General features: G+C 41.9%; 1 protein-coding gene across 1 annotated transcript; it reads right to left on the bottom strand.

Moving 5' to 3' along the window:
• Positions 1-15,872: 15,872 nt before the first annotated feature.
• LOC130469996 (uncharacterized) lies at positions 15,873-18,268 on the bottom strand. Its single transcript, XM_056839548.1, has 5 exons — positions 18,012-18,268; positions 17,838-17,892; positions 16,834-17,212; positions 16,571-16,755; positions 15,873-16,487 (listed from the first exon to the last, which is right to left on the bottom strand). Exons 1-5 carry the CDS (start codon positions 18,266-18,268, stop codon positions 15,873-15,875), a joined length of 1,491 nt encoding a protein of 496 aa, XP_056695526.1.
• Positions 18,269-20,727: the final 2,459 nt, after the last annotated feature.

The following is a 20,727-nucleotide window of genomic DNA, read 5'->3' as shown; positions in this document are numbered from 1 at the left end:
TTTGGAAAATTATATTTTCTATGTTGAGCATAAATCAATAAATTTCCTTTTCATGCAAATTAGAGATTAATAAGATTATTCTAGCCATATTTAAATAGTAATTGAATTAAAATAATAAAGTATTCTAAGTAATATTGAACTTAAATTGTTTAAGTTTTCATAATTATTTTGGAATAGTTATTTACTTATTAACAGTTAATAAGTACTTTGTGTTTAATATATTATGATATTATATGCGTGTATGGAATATATGATATTTTGTTACAGGCAAGTGACTAGTATGGCCCAAAATAGGATAGAAAATACGATATGCGTATCGTTTTGTATTCTTGTAAATTTTGAAATACGATCTGCGCATCGTTCTGTATTGTTGTAATTTAATTTAAAAGTTTAAATTAGATTATAAAGTTCGTATTATGAGCTCGATGGAGTAAGAAGGTTCCATCAAAAATTCAAGGATGGAGATCCAAAGAAAGATGAACAGGAAACCAAGAAGATTTGAGCTTATTTTTTAAGGGCCATACTAGGATCACATTTATTTTTATGCATTTTATATTGCCTTAAAATGCTTAATGAGTTTATGTATGTGGTTATTTAAAGCAATGTGTTCACTTTTAATTAACCAACATAGTAAACTTAGGTCCCAAAATAATATTGAGTTTAAGTGCTTTTCCATACAACACCTATAAAGCCTTAGATCATGAGTAATAGGTTCTGCCAAAGCAGGGTGTTGCTTATAATTACGGGGATAGTAGGGTAGGTTTTCGAAACTTACATGTTAATGTTTGGTTTAACTCAACAAAACTATCAAAAGACAAAGTTTTGGGTTTTGAAGCTAAGAGATAGGAAAATACAAAGAGTTGTTAACCTGTCTACCAAGAGTTATAATTAGTTATAATTAGTAAAATGTTTACTTACCTCAAATACTATAAATTAAAGTAGTAGGGCCAAAGTCCGTTTGATTGTAGTGGGAGGGGATCTTGGTTAATTCTTTATTCAATGGGGACTTCTAATTTTGAATAAAGGGTAGTAGTGAATTGAATTTGTTTAATTGCTACTTTTGATAAACATTATATTGAATCTTGCTTTACTTTTTCATTGTAGTTATCATGTCTGGTGCAAACAACTCTACTTTTAACTTGCGCCCTCTAATTGAAAAAGACAAACTGAATGCTACCAACTTCCTACAATGGCAAATGGCTGTGAGAATTGTTCTCAGAGCGGAAGGAAAAGAAAGTGTTCTTGACAATCCTCTCCCTGAACCCCTGCCAGAAAATGCTACTGCAGCTCAAAGGCGAGCTAGACAAACTCTAGAGGATAACTCCTTGCAAGTAACATGCTTGATGCTTGCTTGCATGGAACCAGAGTATCAAAAACGTTTTGATGGTCTGGATGCCTACAACTAATCCAGCAACTGAAAACTTTGTTTCAGAAAAATGCTAGATTGGAGAGATTTGAAGCAAACTGCAAACTTCTGGATTCCAAGTTGGAAGAGGGGAAGCCCGTTGGTCCGCATGTGTTCGATTTGATTGGACATTTTTAGACCATGGAGAAATTGGGCTTCCCTTATCCTAAGGACCTGGCAACTGACATAGTCATCAGATCTTTGCCTGAAGATTTTTATAACTTTAAGTTGAACTTCTACATGCAAGGAGGGGAGGCTACCCTGCAAGAGTTGCATGGTTCACTAATTCAGGCTGAGAGAAACTTACCAAGTAAACCTAAACATAAGGATGTTCTAATGGTTAGTAAAGGTAAGCAGTTCAAGAAGAAAGGGGCTCCCATGAAGAAGAACAAGGGCAAGGTGGTTGCCAATGAGAACTCTTCAACCAAGCCAAAGGCCACTCCCAAGGCTAAGGTAGCCGCTCAACATGAGTGCTACCACTGCCACAAGATTGGTCATTGGAAGAGGAACTGCCCCAAGTATCTGGAGGATAAGAAGACTGGTGCTTCAATTTCAGGTATCTATGTCATAGAAGTTAATTTAGCTACAACTGCTTCTTGGGTATTTGATACCGCTTGTGGATCTCACATTATTGGTAATGTGCAGGGACTAAAAAGAAGTAGGAGCTTGAGCAAAGGCGAAGTGGATCTCCGAGTAGGCAATGGAGCAAGAGTTGCTGCTTTAGCTGTAGGAGATTATAGTTTACGCTTGCCTTCTGGTTTAATATTAGAACTTTATAATTATTATTACGTTCCAGTTATTACCAAGAACATAATTTCTATTCCGATTTTGGATTCGGAAGGTTTTTCATTTCAAATTATGAATAATTGTTGTTCAGCATATTTGAATGGTATGTTCTATGTCTCTGCTAAATTATCAAATGGTTTATATGTACTAGACTTACAAAACCATATCTACCACATAGAAAACAAGAAACACAAACCAAATTATTTGAACCCTACTTACCTATGGCATTGTCGATTAGGCCATATAAGCTCAAAGCGCATAGAGAAACTTCATAAGGATGGAATTCTCAAATCATTTGATTTTGAATCATTTGAAGTATGTGAATTTTGCTTAATGGGAAAAATGACAAAGTCTCCTTTCACAGGCTCAAGTGAAAGGGCCAATGATCTTTTAGCCCTCATACATACTGATGTTTGCGGACCTATGAGTACTTTGGCTAGGGGAGGGTACGGGTATTTCATTACTTTTACTGATGATGTGAGCAGATTTGGATATGTTTACCTCATGCGGCATAAGTCGGAATCTTTTGAAAAGTTCAAAGAATTCCAAAATGAAGTACAAAACCAACTTGGAAAGAAAATTAAAGCATTGCGATCCGATCGTGGTGGTGAATATTTATCTCAAGAGTTTGGTGATCATTTGAAAGATTGTGGAATACTTTCGCAATTGACTCCACCAGGGACACCACAATTGAATGGGGTTTCCGAAAGAAGGAACCGAACTCTATTAGATATGGTTCGGTCCATGATGAGTCTTGCTAACCTTCCTGCCTCATTTTGGGGATTTGCGCTTGAAACAGCGGCATTCACACTCAACAGGGCTCCGTCCAAAGCAGTAGAAAAGACGCCATATGAGATGTGGACTGGAAAAGTTCCGAAATAGTCTTTTCTAAGGACATGGGGTTGTGAAGTTTACGTAAAACGTTTACTTTCTGATAAGCTTTCACCCAAGTCCGATAAGTGTCTTTTTGTGGGTTACCCAAAACAGACTAAGGGATACTACTTCTACAACCAAAGCGAAAACAAAGTGTTTGTTGCTCGCGATGGTGTCTTTCAGGAAAAGGAGTTTATTTCCAGAAAAACAAGTGGGAGTAATGTATATCTCGAAGAAATTCGAGATGAGCAACAAATGGATGAGGTTCACACCTCGTCAGAGACGACCCAGCATGAAAATGCTCAGGAGGCGGTGCATTCCATTCATAGGCCTTCTACCGTCCCACTTGGAGATAATCCATGCGAAGTACCTCAACCTAATGAGGTGGAAACTTCTCCTGTTGTTCCCCAACGTAGGTCTAGTAGGACCGTCATTCCGCCAAAGAGATATATTGATTTTCTTTTGACTGAAAGTTCTGAAATAGAGATTTTAGAACATGAGGAACCTACTAGCTACACAAATGCTTTGACAAGTCAAGACTCCGAGAAATGGCTTGAAGCCATGAGATCCGAAATGGATTCGATGTTTGAAAATCAAGTATGGGACTTGGTTGCTTTGCCTGATGGGGTTAAACCCATAGGTTGCAAATGGATTTTCAAACTGAAAAAGGACAAAGATGGAAACATTGATGTCTTTAAGGCAAGACTAGTGGCAAAAGGTTTTAGACAAATTCATGGTATTGACTATGATGAAACCTTCTCACCAGTAGCCATGCTGAAATCCATTAGGATAATTCTTGCGATTGCTGCCTTTCATGACTATGAGATCTGGCAGATGGACGTCAAAACCGCTTTCTTGAATGGGTTCTTGAAAGAGGATGTGTACATGACACAACCACAAGGTTTTGAAGATCCAAACAGTCCAAGAAAAGTTTGCAAGCTTAAGAAGTCCATTTATGGGCTTAAGCAAGCATCCCGGAGTTGGAACCTCAGATTTGATGAGGCAGTCAAATCTTTTGGCTTCCTTAGAAATGAAGAGGAATCTTGTATATACAAGAAGTTGAATGGGAGTAGTATTGCTTTCCTGGTCTTGTATGTGGATGACATACTTCTCATAGGAAACGACAAGACCATGCTTGAGTCAGTCAAGGAATGGCTTAAAAGTTGTTTTTCCATGAAAGATCTAGGAGAAGCTGAGTACATCTTGGGAATAAGGATCCATAGAGATAGATCCAAAAGGCTGATTGGACTTAGCCAAGAGACTTATATTGATAAGGTTCTTGCAAGGTTCAAGCTGGAAAACTCCAAAATTGGTTTCATTCCCATGCAACATGGCATTTCACTTGGCAAGACTCAGTGTCCTTCGACACCTGATGAGGTCAAGAGCATGAGTAATGTCCCTTATGCCTCTGCAGTAGGGTCCATTATGTATGCCATGGTATGCACTCGACCGGATGTTGCATATGCTTTGAGTATGTGCAGCAGATACCAGTCAAACCCAGGAGAGGCGCACTGGATGGCAGCAAAGAATATCCTTAAGTACTTGAGAAGGACTAAGGATAATTTCTTGGTCTATGGAGGAGATAATGAGTTGGTTGCCACTGGATACACCGATGCAAGCTTCCAAAGCGACAAAGATGATTTCCGATCACAATCTGGTTTCATATTTTATCTCAATGGAGGGGCTGTGAGCCGGAAGAGTTCTAAGCAGAGTACCATCGCAGATTCTACAACAGAGGCTGAGTATATTGCAGCAAGTGATGCAGCAAAAGAAGCTGTTTGGATAAAAAAGTTCATTAGTGAACTTGGTGTAGTTCCTAGCATTGAAAATGGCATTGAGTTGTATTGTGACAACAATGGTGCCATTTCTCAGTCCAAGGAACCCAGATCGCACCAAAAATCCAAACATGTGCTCAGGAGATTCCATCTTATTCGAGAGATCGTTGAAAGAGGGTATGTGAAAGTAAGCAAGGTTCATACTGAGGATAACGTGGCTGATCCTTTGACTAAACCGCTTGCTCAACCTAAGCATGAGAGTCATACTAGGTCTATGGGGCTTAGGCATATGGGAGAATGGCTTTAGGTTGTTTACTTTATGTTTACAATTGTAAAGACATTTATTATGCTTTGAATGTTTATCAATAAAAGTTCATTCTTATTTGATTGTTTGGTTTAGTATTAAATAAAATGTCCAAATAACTTGTGTTTTCAAATAGGATTATCGAAAACGTTTTGATAATGGAACCCTATAAAGTGAACTATTAAGTCCCTAGTCTAAATCACTAAATTGGACATAAGTGATTTATGAGAAGACTAGCATGTAATTAATTGATAGTGCAGTTCCATGGGCTATGGAGACATAGGGATGTCTAATTGATTATATGGATGTATACTTGATACATTGAGACTTGACCTAACTGATTCTAAAAGTAGAATCAAACCTCTATATTTAGTGGATTCCTTAGACATGAGTATGTCTTAATAACCATGAGACAATTAGTTTAACCTTGACTCTGTTAAACGCCGCGCCGTAAAAGGAGGTTATAAAAGCAGTGATCAGGTGGGCTAAGAATTGAGTGGGAGTTATGGTCATACAAGAGTGAATAAGTCCTCCTATTTGATAGGATTGGTGTCTGGGCCTCTTGATGAGCGAGAACTGAAAAAAATTGCATGGCCATGCGGAATGGGATTAAAATGTTAATCTTTATTTGAACAGTTCGAACTCGGCGATCAAGAAACTAGAATTTGAGAATAACAGTGTGTTATCAAATTTTGGCATTAAGAGACTTAAGGAATTTAGCATTGCGTTCTTGTCTTCGGACAAGTGGGAGATTGAAGGAATTATGTCCTTAGACATTTCCGGCAATTGCTAAATATAAATAGGAATTAATTATGAAGATAATAAGTTAATTATTTTAGTAATCATATTTGCTTGCTAGAGAATAAATGTGATTAGTAGGACAATATTGATTGGACCTACAACTAAAATATATTAATCCTATAAGGTCACACATATAAGCACTAATTGGAATGGGCCCAAAAGGCCCGATGGCAACCGGTCTATTAAGGGAAAGAATGTTGGGCTTTGGTTTTGTGTTAACCTAAAACTCTCACATTATAATAGTTATAATGTCAGGGATTTAATCATTACGTTGATTCAATATCTGACAAAAAGGAAAACACAAAAACCCTAATTCTTATTTCTCTGAAACGCCGTTCTTCCCAAACAAAGCAAGAGATTGATCGTGATCGTTCTCTTCCGTACTAGCATACGTGGGATTCAATTGGTGCTTGTGGACTAAGTAGAGGAGCAACAAGTGGGGCTCTAAGATCGTCGAAGCTTGCATACGAACGGGAGAACAGGCTACAAACGTGATTATTCTTTCGACTTAATCTGATCTATACTATTGTTATGCATGAGATCCTGTGATAGATGTTAGGAAATTGTTTCCTGAAATTCCGCTTTATGCATCTATATGTTCCTACACAAGCTGTACATCCCAATCCTTTGGCGTCTTACTTACCAACCCTCGTAACAACGTTCCTAAGGTTTGATTTGTAACCTTCGTTTGCCCATTAGTTTGAGGGTGATGTGAAGTGCTAAACAACAATTTGATTCCCACCTTTCTCCACAATTTATTCCAAAAGTAACTTAAAAACTTGGAATCACGATCCAAATCAATAGTCTTGGGAATTCCATGCAAACGAACAATCTCTTTAGGATACAAATCAGCCACATTACAAGCATCATCCGTTTTGTGACAAGCAACAAAGTGAGCCATCTTGTAAAATCTATCAACAACAACCATGATAGCATCCTTACCTCTTTGAGTACGAGGCAAAGCCACTAATAAATCCATAGAGACATCTTCCCAAGGAAGAACCTGAACTGGTAATGGTGAGTACAAACCGGGCTTGAAAGAACTCTTGGCCATATGACAAGTCACGCACTCACCCACAATGTTCGTTACATCGCCTAACATTTTAGGCCAAAAGAAATGCTCCCTCAATATCTCCAAGGTCTTAGCTATGCCGAAGTGACCAGCCAACCCTCCACCATGAGCCTCACGAACTAGTAGCTCAAGAATTGAGTGCTTGGGAATACAAAGACGATTGTCTTTGAAAAGAAACCCATCTGGCAACACGTACTCTCCATAGGCACCAACTGCACATTTCTCAAATGTAACTCCAAAGTCACCATCATCACGATAGTGGTCTTTCAAGGTCTCAAACCCCAATACACGAACATCAAGTTTACCAAGCAAAGTATATCGCCGTGATAATGCATCATCCACCACATTGCTCTTACCATCTTTGTACTTCGAAGAAAAATGAAAGGATTGTAAGAACTCAACCCATTTAGCATTCCTTGGAATACATTTTTGTCGCCCATTAACATACTTCAAAGATTCATGGTCTGAATACAAGACAAAGTGACTAGAACGCAAATAATGACTCCAATGATCCAAAGCTCTAACAGTGGCATAAAACACTTTATCATAAGTGCAATAATTCAAACGAGCACCCCCTAACCTTTCCGAAAAATAAGCTATGGGACGCTTACCTTGGATCAAAACAGCACCAATTCCCACACCACTAGCATCACACTCGACCTCGAAAGGTTGAGAAAAATTCGGCAATGCCAAAATAGGAGCAGCACACAAACGCTCCTTAATTACATCAAATGCCTTTTGAGCGTCCTCTCCCCATACAAACACACCTTTCTTCAAACAACTAGTAATAGGACTAGTAATGGTACTGAAATCACGAATAAAACGTCTATAAAATAAAGCAAGACCATGAAATGAACTCACCTCACTTATAGTTTTAGGACTAGGCCATGATTTCATAGCCTCGATCTTGGACTGATCCACGGACACCCCATCCTTCGAAACCACATAGCCCAAGAATACAAAATTATCAACAAGGAACGAACACTTCTCTAGCTTCCCATAGAGCTTTGAGCTCTAAGGGTTTCAAAAACATCCCTCAAATGAATCATATGCTCCTCTTTGTTCTTACTATACACCAAGATGTCATCGAGATATACCACAACAAATCTACCCAAAAATGATTTCAGCACTTCGTTCATTAGCCTCATAAACGTACTAGGAGCATTAGTGAGACCAAACGGCATGACGGTCCATTCATAGAAACCATGTTTCGTCTTGAAAGTCGTTTTCCACTCATCTCCTTCACGCATCCGGATCTGATGATAACCACTCCGCAAATCAATTTTTGAGAACAACTTCGAACAATGGAGCTCATCTAACATATCCTCAAGTCTCGGAATTGGAAAATGATACTTGGTGGTAATGTTATTCACATCCCTACTATCAACACACATACGCCATGTCCCATATTTCTTAGGCACAAGCAACACCGGAACAACACATGGACTCAAGCTTTCTCTAACATAGCCTCGACTCACAAGTTCATCAATTTGTTTTTACAACTCCTTTGTTTCCTCCGGATTGCAACGATAAGCAGCCTTATTAGGAAAAGAAGTTCCTGGAACAAGATCAATTTGATGTTCAATACCACGAATAGGAGGCAAACCTGGTGGTAATTCGTCGGGAAATACATCCTTGAACTCAGAAAACCAACTCGGCAATGGGATTGCCTTCTTTCCAATTTTGGCCTTCGATCAAACTTTCCTTAGCCACGAGCAAAGACACCAACTCTCCATGATCTAGAACTTGCTCAATCTCTCATTCACTAGCCAACATGGTGAGATTCGGCTTCTTTTTTTTGCTGCACACTCATGGATCGAACCGCTTGTGCTGACATAGGCTTTAGCACAATCTTCTTGCCTTTGTCTCTCAATTCATACTTGTTGCTTCTCCCCTTATGAACCACGTCCCTATCAAACTGCCAAGGACGACCCAACAAAATATGACAAGCATCTATAGGAATAACATCACAAAGAATCTCATCCACATACGAACATAGTCAAACCAACCCTTACTTGTTTCGACACCTTCACACTATTACCATCATCGAGCCAATGGGGTGCGTATGGTCTAGGATGGGCTGTAGTGATTAAGCCTAATTTCGAAACCATCTCACTAGAAGCAACATTGGTGCAACTCCCCCCATCAACAATCACACTACACCACTTATCTTTCACTAGGCATTTAGTATAAAACTACTGATCTCGTTGGTCAGAATCAGTAGATGCAATTTGCGTTTGTAGAGCTCTAAGAACCAGATTTGTGTCATAAACTGGAGCCTCTTACCCCTCCTCCTCCTCTTTATCTCCACTCTCATCAAACACAAATACGTCCCCAAACCTCTTCTCCTCTTCAAACAACTCCTCACGGCATTCAACAGCTTCTCTCAAGGTCACTACCCGTTTATTTGGACACGCATTTTGATAATGCCCAAACCCTTGACACTTAAAACAACGCACCTTGGACAGACTTGTTTCTTTGGTTGAGTTAACTAATTTTGGGGCAGCCGTAGAATTACTTGAACCTACGGTACCAGGTGATGTGTTTGGTTTCAAGATAGGTTCGAATTTAGACCAAGACTTGGCCTTACCATCCATACTTGACCCTCCCCCATATTTTGCTTTCCCTTGGTTTTCCAATTTTAAACAAAGTCCACTAAGAGTATCAAAATCAGAATATGGATAAATGTCTACGGTATTGGCAATATTGTAGTTTAAACCCCTTAAAAATCTAGACAGTTTTGTTCCTCAATTTCCTCATTTTCCCCCACTAAGGACAAGTTTTCAAACTCATCAATATAATTAGCCACACTCATTTTCCCTTGCCTCAATTCAGCAATTTTACGATAAGTCGTTATTCTATGAGTTGTTGGCACATACCTTTTACGTAGCTTACGTTTCAAAGACTCCCAAGAGGTGATTTTCTCCTTCCTATCACGAATTCTCTTGGACCTCAATTCAGCAAGGCCATCATCATCAAGATAGGGTGAGAGGTCACCTACATTGAAAGTAGCATGGACACCATAATCTCACGGAAGCTCGATCTTGTAAGCATTATCATTCACACGTGCAACCACCTTGTAAGGACCTTCAGCCCTAGGCATAAGCTCGTTCTTGCGTTTGCTTGGAAAATGGTCTTTCCTCAAATGAACCCAAACAAAATCACCTTCGACAAACACCCGAGGCTTGCGATTGTTATTTGATTTCTGTTTATAAGAGGCATTGATAGCTTCAATACGGCCACGAACTTGTTGGTGCAATTTCATCATAGATTTCAACTTGGCATTGGCATCTTCGTGAACCAACTCATCTTTCGGCAATGGAATCAGATCCAATGGAAAATATGAATTAATCCCATATACCACTTCAAATGGAGAATGACCAGTAGCATAAGTAGGAGAACGATTATAAGAAAATTCAGCGTGAGCAAGCTTGACATCCCAATCCTTTTGCGTCTTACTTACCAACCCTCGTAACAACGTTCCCAAGGTTTGATTTGTAACCTCCGTTTGCCCATCAGTTTGAGGGTGATGTGAAGTGCTAAACAACAATTTAGTTCCCACCTTTCTCCACAATGTATTCCAAAAGTAACTCAAAAACTTGGAATCACAATCCGAAACAATAGTCTTGGGAATTCCTTGCAAACGAACAATCTCTTTATAATACAAATCAGCCACATTACAAGCATCATCCGATTTGTGACAAGCAACAAAGTGAGCAATCTTGGAAAATCTATCAATAACGACCATGATAGCATCCTTACCTCTTTGAGTACGAGGAAAATCCACTATAAAATCCATAGAAACATCTTCCCAAGGACGAACCGGAACTGGTAATTGTGAGTACAAACCGGGCTTGAAAGAACTCTTCTCCTTCACGCATCTGAATCTGATGATAACAACTCCGCAAATCAGTTTTTGAGAACAACTTCGAAACATGGAGGTCATCTAACATATCATCAAGTCTCGTAATTGGAAAACTATACTTGATGGTAATGTTTCACAACCCTACTATTAACACACATACGCCATGTCCCATCTTTCTTAGGCACAAGCAACACCGGAACATCACATGGACTCAAGCTTTCTCTAACATAGCCTCGACTCACAAGTTCATCAATTTGTTTTTGCATCTCCTTTCTTTCCTCCGGATTGCAACGATAAGCAGCCTTATTAGGCAAACAAGTTCCTGGAACAAGATCAATTTGATGTTCAATACCACTAATAGGAGGCAAACCTGGTGGTAATTCGTCGGGAAATACATCATTGAACTCAAAAAGCAACTCGGCAATGGGACTTCCTTCTTTCCAATTTTGCCCTTTGATAGAACTTTCCTTAACCACGAGCACTAGCTAACATGGTGAGATTCGGCTTCTTTATTTGCTGCACACTCATGGATCGAACCGCTTGTGATGACATAGGCTTTAGCAAATTCTTCTTGCCTTTGTCTCTCAATTCATACTCGTTGCTTCTCCCCTTGTGAACCACATCCCTATCAAACTGCCAAGGCGTCCCAACAAAATATGACAAGCATCCATAGGAATAACATCACAAAGAATCTCATCCACATACGAACCCATAGTCAAACCAACCCTTACTTGTGATACGTGTCGTTTCCCGTATTAAATTAAAAACCTATCTTAGACCTTCAAAAATATTAACAAGTAGTAAAAGGATAAGAAAGGGTTGATCCCACGAAGAGACTACTAATTTCTAACATCAAAGTTTAACTAACCAAACGAGTCTTACATCTAATCCGACATAGTTATTGCATACCTACCATATACAATTATATACCTATTCACAAAGAGGGGGGGGGGGTATTTAAGACTCACTTAAACGATCTACGTAAAAGCTAAAGAACTAACTAAACTAGTTATTTACAAGTGACAAGCAAACAAGCCCAATTGGTATGGTTTGATTATAGGAAGGCCAGACAATTTAAAGTCCATTTTCCAAGCAGCCTAATCTCATTTAACACTTAGTTTGGGAAATAGGTTGTGAACTTACCGCCGCGATAAATCTAACCCTAATAAACTTGTTTCATTACAACAATCCATATACTTAATAAAATTAAAGTTGATGTGGCCTAAAATAAACGCCACCTAGGCTAAACCGTAAAGGCCCATTATGAAAGCCTAAAAGGCCTTCCGGAAGGTCTTGAGGCCCTCTTACTCAGAAGGGACCCATTTCCACTGATTACAAGAAGCCCAAAACACCTAATAAGCCCGCCAGGCTCAAATCAAACCCCCAATATTTACGCAAGACACGTGTCCTGATCTTAAGAAACCATCCAATCAATGCAGGACCAGCTCCCAAGAAACCCTAGCACTATAAATAGTGCAGATCCCTAGGTAAACGGGACAATCAATTCATTCCCACCAACTTAGCACTAACTTTGCTCTGCCCTCTCTCTACCAATTACTTCTCTCTCTAACATATACTTACTTAAGCATCAGAGGGAATATTCCTACGGGAATATTCTTGTTTAGCAGGTTGCCAGAAGTTCGTGCCAGGTCATACTTGATACCTCCGAGGAACGTGACGCGTCATCACCGTAAAAGATCCCACAAAATTTGGCGCCGTCTGTGGGGAGGTATAGTATCATGGCCGAACTACATTCTGACAGAGAGTACACTGGTGAGGGAGAAGAGAGGCGGCCTCTCGAAAGGAGCCAAAGGCACATGGAAGAAGCCAATCGAATCGCAAATGCAGGAAACACACCACGTCGGGTGCAGGAGGCTGAGATGGTTGTAGAAGAAGAACCAATGACAGAGGCGTCTCCGTCAGGCGGCCACCTAAGCCCCAGCGTCGGAGACGCCGTGCTAGATGAGAATCTAGACTTGCCGGTCTCAGTGAGATCTTTACGTGAGATCTTAGCAGGATTCCAACAGCAAATGAATCAAACTTTTCGACAGAAGATGAGCACCACATTGCAAGATGAAATTCGGAAAAATATGCTAATCTACAGCGCTGAGAGGACGGCTCCACAGAGACCCCTCAGCCTCGACGTCAATCGGATAAGCAGAATGCCACTCAGATCCAATGTATGGAGGGCTGGAGAAGGCTCTCGTCCACAAGCTAGCAGGGGAGTCAGCCTTGTGCCTGAGCGCTCTGGAAACGGCCGCGACCCCCCTACTTTCTTACCTCGAAGGGACTCGGTCATACGACCACCGTCTAGGGGAAGCCCACCAGCTGTCTTCCGGCTCGCCTCAAGGCGTCAAGAACATTATGAAGCTGAATCTAAACTATCAGACACTGGGTCCACCCCTGTGATGGAAGATCCTCCATTTTACCCCTCTACTCGAGGACAGACCCAGATGACGCCCAACAGGGTAAGCATGCGCCCCCGCCCGCTATCCAACCGCCGTGAACCAACTTATCACATCCAGCAAGGGTTTAATAATCTGACACTAAGGCACATGAGTACCCCCTTTCTCCGAAGAGATCATGAAGGCCCCGAAGGAACCCAAGGTAAAAACTCCTACCATTGAAGCCTATGACGGGACCACCGATCCTGATATGCACTTAGTCGCATACCGCCATCACATGTATGTTCAAGGAACCATTGAAGCCACTTGGTGAAAATACTTCCCGGCCACTCTCAAAGGAGTGGCGTCTAAGTGGTTTGAACGGCTGCCCCTAGGGTCAATTGCCTCTTTCAACGAACTACAAACTCTGTTCTCCACAAGGTTCATGGCACACAAGGAAGAAAGGAAAACAAGCATGCATTTGGGACGGATCCAACAGGGGAAAGATGAATCCCTAAGAAGCTATGTGAAGCGTTTCAACTTAGAAGCCGGACAGATCCCAGACTTGCCCGATGGCGTCTCCTTTGATAATTTTATCAGAGGATTGAAGAAGGGATCCTTTAAGTTTGATCTGGTCAAGAAAAGCGTGAGGACTATGGCCGAAGTCTTGGACGAGGCCGAAGCATTTATCCATGCAACAGAAATATGCAGCGCGTCAAAGGAAGGAAGGATTGGAGAAACAACATACTCCTCCGGAAAGAAAGATAAAGTGGACCGAAAAGCCCCACGAGTAAATGGCACATGGGCCCTCTCAAAAGAGCATGATACCAACTCTCCTGGGCACAAGAGAGAACGTCCGCAGGAAAGGGAATACTTTGAGTATAACACAGACCTCCTCACAATACTAAAAGACGTCGGAACCAGGTTTGACCTTGAACGGCCTTTCCCCATGAAATCTCCTGCTGAGGGTCGAGATCCCAAGTTATATTGCCAGTTCCATGAAGACATAGGACATGAAACTAAGAATTGTAGAAGCTTGAAAAGGGCTTTAGACGGCCTAGCCTCCAAAGGATACCTCAAGAACTACTTACAGAAGAATGCTCATGGCTTTGAAAAAAACCAATACAAAAAGAACAAGTCACCTGCCTCACCTACGGAGGGACAGCACAGCGATGGGGGGTTTGTAGCCGTCATATCTGGAGGACCAGCCGCTGGAGGACCCACCATGAGGGGACAGAAAGATTATGCTCGTCGCCTAGGACAAGTAATGCTGTCGGCAAAGTCACCTATGGATCCATTCCCACGGATAGAGATATGTGAGTCAGATGGTGGACGAATAGCCACTCCGCATGATGATCCTCTTGTGGTCGAATTCAAGATATCCAACATGAGAGTCAAACGCATTCTAATAGATGCCGGAAGCTCGTCCGACATAATGAGCCTAGAATGCCTCAATCGCCTAGCGCATGATCCCAAAACCATTGAAAGTATTCACTATCCCATCATTGGCTTCAGAGAGAGCATTATTCACCCTGTGGGCGTCATTGCTCTGCCGGTTCGAATTGGGGATAGGAAAAATGGACGAAGGATGGAGGTGGACTTCCTGATTGTTAAGGACTTTACAGCATACAATGTCATCTTGGGACGACCCACCTTGAACAAGATTAAAGCTGTAGTCGTCACCCATCTGATGCTTTTGAAGTTTGTGTGCAATGATGGAGTGATAGGCACCATACATGGAGACCAACAACAGGCTAGGGACTGTTATCTGACGACCCTCAACCCGTCAGCATGGAAGCGAGATTCTGCCGAAGCCAGAGGCAAAAGAAAGCATGAAGACGAACTGCTAGCCGCCAAGGAGAGTAAACCGCCCAAACAGAAACGGTCAAGATTGAGGAAAGTGGCTGAAAATAGAATATCATTAGGTTAACTATTGTACCCAGAGCCTACAAAACGACCTAGCTATTGTACTAGAGCCCACAAAACGGCCTGTAAATGCCCGCCTAAGACGCGGTGAATTTAGATTGCAATTTAGTAAATGAATATTTTCTTATCTGACAAATACAAGTCTCAGTTAAACCCTTTAAAAACACTAAGGGGGTGGAGAAACCCACAAGAAAACAAACTCCAAATGGTGGCGTCAATATTTACTAAATAAACGACGACCCTAAAAATACCATGTGCTAACAAACACAAAAGACTCGACAAGAGCAGATATCCAAAATGACGCCTCCTCCTTGGAAGGCGTCCAAAAAAAAAAGGGAGAAGACTCAACAAGAGCAGACATTCAACATGAGGCCTCCTCCTTGGAAGGCGTCTAAAAAGACTAATCGATTGACGGCCTGAGAAGTGGCCTAGATTAGCGCCTCAAATTAGGTTGATCACCTAAAACACTGAGGTTCCCGTCCATCAAATGGACCCATAAAGAATTCCTAAGAAATCAGTAACGAACTGAAATAGAATTAAAGTAAAACAAGTGCACGAAGGCACAAAATGTTTATACATGCGCTCATGGCGCAAACAAACCAACACAAATAAATGCCAAAAGGCATCAAAGTTATTACAAACGCCCACGACGTCATTCAAACCAATTACATAAAAGGCTGCTCAAGGATGAGGGGCAGTTGAACTCCCGTCCTGGACGTCTTGGCCTTCAGGGGAGTTCACTTCTTCCTCCTCCATGTCCTCCTCCTCCCCGTCGCTAACGAACTCAGGGGGATCTAAGCCTAGGCGTCTAGTCGTCGAAACGGCCATCTGGTAGGAGATGCGACGTTTGAACCAGGAAAAGTCCTTCCCATCCATAGACTGATCCCATGCCCTTTGGGCATTCTCCAAGATGGACTCTTCGCCTAATTTGAAAGAGCTCGCTGCCTCTTTGTGCACGGCTTCAATCTCACCCTGCATAGCCTTGAGCTGACCCTCCAGGACGTTCACCTTGGATGAGAAATTGGTCACCCGCTCCGAGACGGAGGAGTACTCCTTTCTCAGCACGGCCAGCCTCTCCTCATGCTCCAGCAATTTCTGTTCGTAATTCTGGGCGTCCTCCTCAGCCTTCTTCAGAGCGTCCGTTTCGGACTTAATCTTCGCATCCGCGTCCACGTTGATCAATCTGGCCGTCCTCTCAGCATACTTCTCATGATTCTCAATCTGGTCCTTATGCTTGAGCGTCTCATTATGCATATCGAAGCGATAGTTCCTACTCTCGGCACAGCGGATTAAGAGCTGCCGAAAACAAAATAGAGTTAACAAAAAAAATAGTAATAATAATACACAAGAGAAAAGAAGACCAGGAATAAGTGTCTCACATCAAGTACGAGGGACTGAATGGACCCAAAGAATCCCAAGTCAATCCCGGGAAGTGACCTCACATACTCCTCAGGAATGGCCGCATACACGTCCGAAAGGATCTTATCTTTCGCCTCTGAGCTAAAACCGTCAGAAGGGGGGATGCTCGCCACCTCAGCACGCCGCGTCCGTTTGAACATATCAACTAAACCAAACGTCAAGATATCAAACACCATGCAAATACCGAGTTGTCATGACAGATTTAAAGTATAGAAACACTAACCAATCGACGAAGCCGGAGGAGGCGTGGAGGCGTTATCAGTAGAAGGAGCGTCAGCCTCCTTGCCCTTACCCTTGTCCTCCTTGGACGAGGTGGTGGCTTCAGCAGCCTCAGCCTGGTCGGCCGCTACTTCGTCAGCAGCCGCTCTGGCAGCGGAATCTCCTTCGGTGTCCACCTGGGGAGAGACTTCCTTATGCTCAGACGGAGGAATGGACGCCTGGTTAAGGAGAACCTCTCCCCCAGCCAGAGGAGCAGATGGTTTTGACAGCGACGGCTTTGTTGCAGCATCGGCCGTACCCATCTTCTTAAAGAAGGGCCGCTTTGGCTTAGGAGCCACCGTCGAAGATGCAGGACGCTTCTTCATAGCTGACGAAGTGGGCTCCTAAAAAATGTAAAAAGTAAACGACCAAGTCGAAATCTGAAAGGAATACAGAGGCATATTAAAAGCACACACAAAAAAAATACCTTGGCGACGTCACCAGAGGCACCCTCGTCGGACTTCTTGGAGGAGTCCTTCTTCTTGGCTTCCACGGTCTTGAGAATGTCCTCAGTGTATACCTCGGAAAGCCAAGCGGGTACGTCCACTACGCCCTTGTCCTCGGAGGATAAACGATCCATGGCAAAATCCACAGAACCAAGGGTTAGTAGAAGAAAAAAGAACAACAATGTTCTATGGAAAACTACCTCTACTTAAATAGGGACAAAGACCGACGGCCGAAAGAAAGACTATGTTGGTGAACTGGCCTACATGGGGGAGCCAAGCATTAGGCACCCAGGCATGGCTCTTTGACGACAGCCGATACATCTCGGCCTGAAACAAGGGCTTTATGAGTCCCCAATCCCTTGACGAAAGGCGGGGGAAGGCGTCATCCCTAGATAAATAACGGGGCCGACGGTTCCACCTAGAAAGACGCCTTGAAAGAGAGAGGTCTTCCATTCGAACAACAGACCAATTCTTCCTCCACCAAACCCAGCTAGAGGTCTTACCCACCACCGTCTTATATCACCCACGGCTGTAAAGGGTGAACCATCCCTGGGGAGAGCGAGAGGAAGGGGCAATAACTACAAGACGAAGGAAAGCAGGAAAGGAAGGGATGATGCCGCTCAAAGCACATTTGGCAATAAATCAAAAAACGTTTGCCTAAGAGTTAGGCGTCAGTTGAGCAAGGCCAATATCATACCCCTCTAGGACGTCCATCACAAAGGGAAGCAAAGGAAATCTAAGACCCAATCTAAAGGCAGCAGTATAGACAGCAACCTCTCCCTGAGAGAGTTGGTCCACAAAATCATGGGGTCGAGGGCTCCTAAGACTAAAACCTAGGGACAGAAGCAGAAAACGCTCAAAGTCACGTCCCTGCTCCCTCAGATACCTCAGCCATTTCATGTTGGGAAAGATGTCAGAAGGAAACAAATTGACATCCTCTTTCCCCCGGACCATAGGAGGAAGATTTTTTGCAAACTCCTCGTCCGAAGAACTAGAGGAGTCATCTTCAAAATCCTCGCGCGGAACGCGAGGACGGCAAGCCACGTTTTTCCTTCTCCTAGAAGAATGTGCCGTTCTTACGGCCCTGTCTCCTGTATTACGAGAGGAGCGGACTCCACTCCTATCTCCTTGAGACGGGTTCAAAAAAGGAACCCTATCGTCCCTCTCTCGCGGTGTAGCCCATGCACGCACGTTGGCTGTTTGCCTAATTCGAGCCATGCCGTCCTGCATAAGGAACAGGACGCCTGACTTTAGCAAAAGAAAGAAAGAAAAGGGCGTCATAACCCACAGGACGCCTCCCCAGGACACTATAAACGATAAAAGAAAGGAGACCCATAAGCATATAGAAAACAAGAGTTTTGATAGAGAACTTACCAGAAAATGATCAAACTGATGAGAAGTCTGGGCAAATGTTCTAAAGCCTCAAGAACACTGAACAAGAATCCAAGAACACTCAAACGCAAGCACAAGCAGATCTTTGGCAAATCGAATTCGCTTTCTCTCTCTAGGAAAATTGTTGTGAGGTAACAAAGGGAAAATGAGAGAAGTTCTGAAGGTTTTAAAGGAAAAACTAAGCTCTGAAAAGCCCTCACACGTGGCACGTTCCCAGGACAAGCAGCCTACCCCACATGGGTGAGGGGCATCCTCCTTGAGGGGCAAATGATGTGGCCTAAAATAAACGCCACCTAGGCTAAACCGTAAAGGCCCATTAAGAAAGCCTAAAAGGCCTTCCAGAAGGTCTTGAGGCCCTCTTACTCAGAAGGGACCCATTTCCACTGATTACAAGAAGCCCAAAACACCTAATAAGCCCGCCAGGCTCAAATCAATCCCCCAGTATTTACGCAAGACACGTGTCCTGATCTTAAGAAACCATCCAATCAATGCAGGACTAGCTCCCAAGAAACCCTAGCACTATAAATAGTGTAGATCCCTAGGTAAACGGGACAATCAATTCATTCCCACCAACTTAGCACTAACTTTGCTCTGCCCTCTCTCTACCAATTACTTATCTCTCTAGCATATACTTACTTAAGCATCGGAGGGAATATTCCTACGGGAATATTCTTGTTTTGCAGGTTGCCAGAAGTTCGTGCCAGGTCATACTCGATACCTCCGAGGAACGCGTGACACGTCATCACCGTAAAAGATCCCACAACAAAAGTGATCAGCTCACTCCTAACAATACTAAGTCGTTTACTCTAAATAACCGCTTAACGCCGCGTCAAGTAGTAATCTAGCATAGTCTAATTACTCCACACCTGTAATCGTGCACTATCACAAATATGAAGATTAAACCTAGAGCAATGAATCCAACAATCATATGAATTGAAAAAATACCAAACTCAACATTAATCAGAAAATACTCAGCGTTTTTTCGAGTAAGACAAACTTCCAGGAACATGAAAACTAAAATTAAATTTGAGTGTAATGAATTGTAAATCCAAAAAAAGAACAATACAAGTACTCTCAATTGGAAATATAGAAAGAGAAAACTCATTGATTAGGAGCTACACCGCATCAGCTGCCTTCGAGTTCGCCGTCAATGGAGGTCGCACACCTTCAATACCGTCAATTCACCAATCGAATCTATCAAAACCTCTTATTCTTTGCCATGTTTTCTGTGTATGGAAACTCAACAGGGAAAGTGAATTTATACCTCTAAGTGCGTGGAGAACAAGGAAATTAACCGAGATTTTTGCTTTTGTTTCCAACTGATTCGTAGCTATCTTTGGAGTAGAAGTAGGAGATGAAGGGTTGTGGGTAGTGATAATAGCGAGAAAGGTAGGTGATAGGAAAGAATGAGTCAAAGTGATTACTCTTAATTACCTCACGTATTAATGTGAGATTCCCATCTTATGGGATTTCTTTAATTTGAGTGGGTCATTCTTAATTCACAATTGTTTTAAACATGGGCTTCACTTGACAAGTTTGGACTCTTCTACACTTCCCCCTATTGATTGTAATTGGTAATGACCCGTGAGCAAATAACGGGCTATGGCTTCTCACGAGCTTAGCACCTGTTACATAACCAAGTACTATTTAAGCTAACTTAACAATAAATTATAAGACTAAGAAAAAATATACTTATAATATTAAAAGTAATTAAAGACCTAAAATAATAAATTAAAGATGACTACATTGTTAAAATAAGGGAATAAATATATGGTAAATAATGCACTTATCAAATTCCCCCCACACTTAGCTTTTGGTCGTCCTCAATCAAAATAAACAACACTAAGGTGTACTATGCGAATAAAGAAATAAAACCCTGTTATTTTGGACAATCCAAACCAATGAGAAAAGTGAATATTTTTTAGATTTTTAATTCAAAATGTATTTTATATCACTACCAACAAGTATGGATCATTGAATAATATATAACAAGAATTTAGCACCCTAGTTGACCAACCAAT

The sequence above is a fragment of the Spinacia oleracea genome, chromosome 3 (genome assembly GCF_020520425.1).
Source record: "Spinacia oleracea cultivar Varoflay chromosome 3, BTI_SOV_V1, whole genome shotgun sequence".
NCBI classification, from domain to species: domain Eukaryota; kingdom Viridiplantae; phylum Streptophyta; class Magnoliopsida; order Caryophyllales; family Amaranthaceae; genus Spinacia; species Spinacia oleracea.
Note: the sequence above shows the minus strand (reverse complement) of the source record. Positions and strands in the feature narration are given on the sequence as shown.